This window comes from Schistocerca nitens, chromosome 3 (assembly GCF_023898315.1).
Source record: "Schistocerca nitens isolate TAMUIC-IGC-003100 chromosome 3, iqSchNite1.1, whole genome shotgun sequence".
NCBI lineage: Eukaryota > Metazoa > Arthropoda > Insecta > Orthoptera > Acrididae > Schistocerca > Schistocerca nitens.
In genome coordinates, this window is record NC_064616.1 from 925,516,437 (window position 1) to 925,525,236 (window position 8,800).

The 8,800-nt window shown below is 34.3% G+C and overlaps 1 protein-coding gene across 1 annotated transcript in view; it reads left to right on the forward strand.

The window, feature by feature from the left end:
* The window catches only part of LOC126249492 (uncharacterized), a 1,087,724-nt gene extending 1,079,782 nt beyond the window's left edge, over window positions 1–7,942 (forward strand). Inside the window, exon 19 of the mRNA XM_049951143.1 lies at window positions 5,522–7,942. Within this exon, the coding sequence (XP_049807100.1) occupies window positions 5,522–5,623 (102 nt within the window). The 3' untranslated portion in view covers window positions 5,624–7,942. The remainder of the gene's footprint in view (window positions 1–5,521) is intronic.
* Window positions 7,943–8,800: the final 858 nt, after the last annotated feature.

An 8,800-nucleotide genomic window follows, 5' to 3' on the forward strand; every position in this document is an offset into this window, starting at 1 on the left:
TTTGGATAAGGCAGTCAGAAGAGAGATTGGGCGGTAGGTGCTGACATCAGTCATTTCCCCTTTTTGATGCAGTGGTTTAACAATGGCATCCTTCAGTCTATCTGGGAAAATGCTCTGCTTCAGAGAGCTATTACATATGTGACTAAGAATTCCACTTATTTCTTGGGAACAAGCTTTTATTATCCTGCTGGAAATGCCATCAATTCCATGTGAGCTTTTATTCTTGAGAGAGTTTATTATCTTCCTAATTTCAGAAGGAGAGGTGGGTGGAATTTCAATTGTATCAAATGGTGTGGGTAAGGCCTCTTCCATTAACTGCCTTGCTTCTTCTAACATTTACATCCTATTTTCTCTACAACATTTAAAAAAATGAGTATTCAAAATGCTTTTGACTTCCAGCTTGTTGTTTATCAAGTTTCCATTCGCTTTGATAGTGATATTGTCATCCTGTACTCTTGGTTGTTCTGCCTCCCTTGTAATAATATTCCAAATTGTTTTGATTTTGTTCTCAGAGGTATTAATCTCAGACATGATGCAGATGCTTCTGGACTTTTTAATAACCTTTCTTAATGTCGCACAGTAGTTTTTATAATATTTGGCTGTTTCTGGGTCATTACTCTTTCTTGTTGTTAGATACAGTTCCCTTTTGTGGTTACAAGATATTTTTATTCCTTTAGTAAGCCAAGATTTTTTGCATGGTTTCTTATAATTAGATTTAACTACTTTCTTGGGGAAACAGTTTTCAAATTCTCTTACAAGTGTATCATGAAATAAGTTATATTTTAAATTAGCATCTGGTTCCTTGTACACCTCATCCCAGCCTAACTGCTGAAGATTTTCTCTGAAATTTCTAATTGTTGAGTCATTAATTGAACACACAACTTTGGAGGTAGTTTTGAATTACTGAATGAAGCTATGTCAAATACTGTAACTAGCTGAGCATCATGATCAGAAAGCCCATTCTCAACAGGACAAGAATTTATGTTTTTAAACCTATCTTGGTCTATAAAAGTGTTATCTATCAATGTGCTGTCCTTTACTACCCGAGTAGGAAAATTAATGACAGATGTCAAATTGAAAGAACCGAGCAAGACTTCCAGGTCATTCTTCCTATTACACTCTTTCAGTGAATCAACACTGAAGTCCCCACAAATAATAATTTGCTTTCCCCTATTTGACAGATAGCACAACGAGGCATCCAGGTTTTCCCGGAATAAATGAAAGTTCCCTGAAGGGGACCTATATACCGTTACAATTATAAAAGAGCCCTTCTTCAGTTTAAGTTGACAGGCAGATGCTTCTATATGTTGCTCTAGACAAAACTTTTTTGTATCTAAGCTTTCTACACAGTGGTAACTTTTGACATACATGGCAGCTCCTCCTCCCACCTTATTCTCTCTACTCATATGTGTAGCTAGTTTATAACCACTGATATTTACCTTTTCCATATCAGACACAATGTGATGCTCAGACAGGCATAGTATGTCTATTACATTATCAGATTCAATGTCATCTAAACAAACCAGGAGCTCATCTACTTTATTATTCAATCCTGGAATATTTTGGTGAAAAATGGTAACATTATTTTTTACTTTACTTTTGTGAGAATCTACTTTTTTCTTTAATCCACCAATATTTTGGTTAAATATGGTAACATTATTATTTACTTTCCTGTTGTGAGAATTTTGTGAGTTTTGGACCTCTCTAGCACCTGCCTGCCTGAAATTCTCATTGGACTCTGATATTAGTCTAAAAAAGAGGTACATCCATGAGTACTAGTGTCCCCCCCCCCCCCCTAATGGATTTTGCTAACAACCCTGCCAGTTTACCCTTCCCTTTCCTATTGAGATGTAGGCCATGCCTTGTGAAATCCCCCATATCAATAGCCTCGACAGGAACCAATCAAATGTCTGACAGAGTGGCCGCCCTACGCAACTGATCCAACTCCATATTTACCCTCCTGACAGAGCGGTTCAACTGAGGCTGATCATGCCCCACAACAGCAGGCACCAGCCCAACACTGGTATGGGTCGTTGCCGAGGCTATTTCCACCAGGTAGGAGGTAGCATGGGAGGCAATGCAGTTGTCTGAATGAATACCGGAGTGATGATGTTTGCATGTGATGTGGTTGTCTTTTTGAAAACAATTAAACAGGAATCCAAAAACATGGAATTCCATGGCTTGATTGTATCCTGACTTGCAAAGGGAATGGGGTCCCATGCAAGATCTCAAAGTACATGTTATCTGCATTGTTCAGTGGTGTTACACATTAAAGTATAACTGTCCTGGAGAGTGTAACTGTCACTTTTTATCACACAAGCTGCATGTGGGGTGTTATCCTTAACAGGTGATGTCATGGTTTGAGAAGCATTGTCCACAAGCAAAAATTACACAACATAATGTGGGCCCACTGACATCATTGTTATTACACAATAGTCTGGAATGTTGAAATTTGCATGCAATCACCATCATTGGGAGCTAAGAATGAAGATCCATAGAGTATAGGAGACCATTACAATGAATAATTACTTGATTCGTATACTCTGACTGACACTTTTATTGATGATACAGACATTGATAAATACGATAAGGTCATCAGATAGACTGCCGGTCACAGAGTTTCCTGTGCTTCATGGAACAGTGTTCCCACAATAAATGACATTAACAGTAACAGAGTGATTACAAGATCAATGCTTTACATAGTTAGGTTTATGACAAAGAAAATAACTAGTGAAACATGTAAATGACATTAAGCACTAGACAGTAATAAAATAACTACACAACATGACATATACAGTTGTAAAATGGAGTCTGTTCTTTATTTATAGTGCATTCTCATATGAAATATAAATAATTTGCCGCACTCTCAAATAACTCTTGATAAGGTTAAAATCCTTAATTTTCATCCATTTCATGAGATGTAGTAATTTCAAACTTGGTCAGATGGAATGAAAAGCTTTGAACTGTTTCTTATGTATTTGGTACAATCAAACTAAGGCATCATAATGGAGAGAGGCATGTAATTGCATAATGGTGAGTGGAAAGTAAACCCTATCACAGAACATGTAAATAAGACACAAAATCAAATAAATAAAAGTGGGCATTGAGAGTGTGATTGAGCAAGGGAGGGTCATAGTGTGATAACATTTATCATTGCTAAGCTGGATGCAAATGTAATCACTGACATTTTGTAGCAGTTCTTAGCTTTTCATCTAGGGTCTTCTCATTTTTTCAAATACTTTCCAGTCATTCACTTTGGTGCAGCAGAAGTCTGAACTGCAGTAGCTAATAAGAAGGGATGAAGAAAATGCCAACAGCAGTGGTGCTAGTAACAGCACCACTGGTAATATTGGCAACATTTGATTTTTCATTGTTGTTTGTAAAACTTCTAAACTAACATCAGCTTTCTAATTTTTCATTTCATTAAAAAACTGACATTACTAGAATGTTTTATCATGGACTGGACAATTGCATAATGCACTATAGCTCTGAGGAGGGATTTTGTTTCGTTCAGGAACAATTTACTGTCATGACCACTTTAGATGTATTGTCCTACCATTTTTTGGCAGGACCTAATACTCCTAGATCTCTGAATATTTTCCAATGGAGGTATAAACAGTCATTGTTCCCTGTTGAGGTATTCGTTCTTTGCCAAGGTAGAGTAGCCCGATATTATGTGATCCGCTGTCTCCAGGTCTACTCCACAAAGTTGATATCTTTTGTCTTCTGTGGCTTCCATTGTAAATTTTTTTTTTTTTTTTTTTTTTTTTTTTTTTTTTTTTTTTTTTTTTTTTTTGCAGTCCTTCATCCTTAATACTTGAGCTTATGCAGCCAGTATTAGAGATTCTACCTCTGCTCTCCTTATCCACTTTTAAGCCAAAGATATGTCTGACCTGTGTCAAAATTTGAGCTCCCCAGATGATTTTGGTACTGACCATAGAGAGATTTCTATGCCCAAAGTTCTTTTAGCTTAATTCTCAGCTTCAGCTACCTCTAATGACCATACTGTCAATGGGATTTTAAGCCCTGATTTTCCATCTAAGTATCAGTTTAGATGTTACATTACTGTAGCAAGCCAGCCAGCATCAATATTTCTCCATTCCACAAGAACTTCTGTGCAACCATCTTAGTCTAAAATCCAAATACAGAATTACAATACAGTGATTCTGTTTGTTTCAGACCTTCCCCACCTTCATTATGTGTTGCGTACAGTCTGTTGATGTCAGTTCTGGGGTGCGCTGAAACTTTCATTTCTTACATCCTGCAGACAAAATGTTTTGTTGGTTCCAATATACCAGACCGATGTTGTATTCAGTTAGTTACAGGAACCGTCAGCTATACTGAAGCCACAATTCCATTATTAAAGCTGAGATTTGTTCTGAGCACCAGTTTTACCCCTTGTACAATTTTGTGCTGAATTTCATGCATCAAAAAATGATCCACCCTTTTCAAATATATGCCCTTGTGTTATTAACAGGACATTTGGTGTATAAAAGTTTTTACATGGAAGTAATATGAAAATAGTAGGAATTATAAAATTTTCATTGTATGAATGATGAGTAATCTTGTGGAACCTAACAACTTCTGAAAAAATTGTTGATTTGGAAATGGCTAATTACATTATCTGTGGTGTAAAAATTTCAAGCCTAGCATTTTGTTTACAAAACTTTATATATATCAGATGATGGAAAACCTTCAATTCTTTGACATTTTTCAAAATTTCACATAATTCTGCTAAATTTCAGGACAAACATTAACTAAATTTCAGGACAAACATTAATCAGTTTAATTTGTAGTGAAACATTAGTTGTTGGAGGGGGGGGGGGGGGGGGGAGTACACTGATAAAGAATATTTGAATATTTGTTATACCTAAAATTATAAATGCTGCACAAGAAAATATATATGTAAATTACATATTTCCAGTAACTGAAAAGGTGCATATGACTTAAGATTAAGTGTTCTGGATAACAAGACAGAGGTAAATCAGGTACAAGTGAAATTAATATATTGGATTAACTATCATTGGTTTTCTACACTGGCTAGAATGAATATATTTTTAGGCAGTTTTCTACACTTATCTAGGCAATACTGAACTAGAGTCCCACCTCCACTTCAAAAACACAAAATAAAGCAATTAAAATACAAACACAGACAGGAAAAGTTTACACTCTTGACAAATATATGGTAGACACAGTTTTTGTTCTTAAAGATGTTGTAACTGATATTTATAGTAAATAAGAAAATCTGTCCACAGAATAAAAGTAAAATAATAGTCATTTCATGGGTGGATAATCACCCATCACTAAAGACACTGCCACAGATAGGGCAAATGCTGAAAAGAAACATGATACAAAAGAAAGGCAGAAGTTCTGAGATAAATTTTCTGCGTGGTTCTTGTAATAAACTCTGATTATCTATAATGATAAGTTTGGAATTGTTCATTTAACTGTCTCCACAAATTACATGCATATTTCTTATCACATATTCTGTTCTATCAGATATATTCATTCTCATTTTCAGATTGTAATTCAAGTGGGAGAAGAGTTGGATGGAATGGTAATGATTCGAAATGGAGAAAATCAACAAGGAGTCTGTCCTCTTAAGTTCCTGCAAGAAGTGTGACAAAGAATCCAGCAAAGGGTAGAAATGGTTTCTGGGCCTTGCTCCTCATCAAATGTCAAAAGAAACACATTTGCACATAAATACACCAGCAGGAAACTACCAACTCCAGCATCATATATGAAATATATATTTGATGGTTCTTTAATGGATGTGACTTCACCTACAGTATTATCCTGTAATTTTCAGTGTGGCTGTACTAGGGACGGGGGAAAAGCAAAATTACCATTAATCAATGTCTTGAGTGAGAAAATTCACAACAGCACACCAAAACCAAAGAAAAGTAATGCAATTCGAGAATTTTTTTCAAGTTCAAGTCGCCCATTAAGAATATCACCAGCACTATCAATATCTGATGACAGTGACACAAGCTTTTTCTTTAGAGAAGCTACACATTCTCAGGTCAGACCACTATCAGTCCAAATAAATCCACATTAGTCATTTTGGCTGATGAAGTTCATCATAACAATAGATTTTTGTATGGCTATTTATGAAACTAATATATATTCAACATTTTTTAAGTCTGGTAACACTTCTATGGAAGTACACATGACAAACAAATATATCCCAAGAAATCTGATGTACAAATTTATTCAAATTAACAGTTTCATGGATAACACAGCATTAACAAGTAAGGAATATATAAATATATGATGTACCGTTCCAAGAAGGAAAAGAAAATTATTGCTTTCATCATTGTTCCCTAGAGCACTGAGTAAACATTTGATTTCTCACATTCCTTATTTCATAATGAACATGTTAAAGGCATCTATAGTTTCAATATTACTATTAACACATTATGGATGTATTACAGTATGATGATGTATTAAATGATGATATGAAATCGTATATATTATCCAAATGAAAAAAAAGTTAGCTTTTGTGTCACAGTAGCTGTAGAGTAGTTCTATATCACTGGAATAATGCATAGCAGTGAAGTAGATGAATAGAAGAATATGGTATGTTTGTGATGTACATATGCTGATTTTGTCTATTTGGTTGATTGTTCTGCTGAGGTAGCTAACAGATCTCAGAACCTATTGAAAGTGCTGTAATTCTTTGTGAGCAGTACTTCATTTGTTTTCATATTGTAAATGACTTGTATGATTAAAATCACAATAGTCATCCTTTCTCATTTTTCCCACAGTGTTATTTCTAAATCCCATTCATAACCCATTTTGATTTCCAACTATGCTTTTATTCAGTTCTACATAGCCTCTTTGAAATGCTATTTACTGAGTTGTAGAATATATTGAAACTATTCTAAATAAATCCTACGTAGTTGTACATTGAATGTGACAACATAAGCTGCAACAATTACTTGTGACACAGTTGGTTGTAACATCAAATGAAATTAAGTTTAGCTTTGTAAAATATTGTACTTCCTTTATGTCTGTAATCAGTGTCTTATAATACCTTAGAAAGTAGTAAAAAATTCCAGGTAGGACTGGAGTTACTTCTAATGTAAATACCATAGCTAACATGTAGTACTGAACTTCAATTTTGGTTATTCAGAAAACTGAACAAAAGTAAATGAAAATTTATGTTGCTGTTGATAATATTTGTATTCAGTAAGTCAAAAAGCTTTACATTCAACAAGCAAATATAAAAAAATGGCCCTACATCTTGTGCATATGTTACCAGACATAGACAACATCATCATCAAAAGCACCTAAAAGGTTTTTAACTGACAAACTGTTGTAGTGTCTACTCTGTGATTACTGTGCTTTTTTACATCCATATAAAATCATATATAGGCTACTTCCTTGTCATTTATGGAACATAGTGGTGTATTTTCATTCAGACCTCATGCAAATGCCCTTCTGATTTTTATGAAACAAATATAAACAGCCAGTGCAGTCAGAAAAGAGAATTTAAGGAAAATGTTGGTGTACATAATGCAATCTGTCATAAAATGGTATTATTTTTGACATATTTTAGAAATTTCTTAAATCTACAATTCCTAGCTTTGCATTTGATGACTGAAATTACCATATAACTCAGTTTTAACCACAACAAAAACAGAAAACTATTTTCAGTAACTCAAAAATATTTGTACCATGTAATGGAACATTTCTATGACTTTGTTAAAGAACAGGAGGGTGCATTACATTTTCATTGTAAAGGAATTTAAGACATGCCACTGATATATTGTGACACTTCTAGTTGCAAACTCAAAGTCTTGAGATCTATTATATTATGAGATCACTTTGTACTAGGTTGTGTATTGTGTGTCTATCAGGCATAACTGTGTAAAATACAGCTATTTCTTCAGTGTACCATCTTTCTTATTTGAAATAATAATTTGTATTGAAGACTTACTTTATGTTTTGTAGTCTTAAATGTGGATTAAAAATAAATGTTGCACTCTATGAATAAATGTGAGCAGTATATTCATGGTTACCATTTTTCTCTGTTTCTTTTACATACAGTATCACATTTTTCCTAATTCCCTTTAATTAAATCTAAGACTAGGCTGTATCTCCTTAGCTATATATTCACAAATACATTTTCAAAAAGCAATGTCTTATTAGCACTTCACTTAGTATGAAGTGTTTCAGATTTCCCAGTGATCTTTACTGCTCTAATTATTATGACTACCATGCTTTATGCATCCTCAGTTCACAAGTAAATAAGTTATCTAGGAAAGTTAACGTAAAATATTAGCAATATGCATAGAGAGAAATGAACTCGCAAAGGTGCAACAGATGGAAACAAATAGAAAACTATAAAACGGCCAATGCACTAATTTTCAGAATCAGAGTCTTTGTCCAATGACAAAAGAAATGAATGGGTAGGTAGAAAAGATGTGGGCAATGATTTAGCACACAGAAAAAGTCACCCAGTGCCCCAGCTCAAGGGAGACTTATTGGGCAGGATGAGAGTGAACAGTTTTTTATTTGTGTTGTACAGCATTTTCTAAATCTCAAAGCATCTTCCTCAATATGGCAGCACACTTTGTAATTTCTATAGTTACTTTTGACACACAATATTTATTTTGCTACACAATGTCAAATTTTCCATTTTAATTGGGACTCCTGATTGTGTTTTGCTTAATTAAATGGGCAATCTCTGTTTAGGGCCATCACATAGAAAATTATAGAGATCAGTGGGTTAAAACAGGATATGAAAAGTATGAAAGACTTTAAATTACATGGAATAAAAATGGTCACTTGTCCT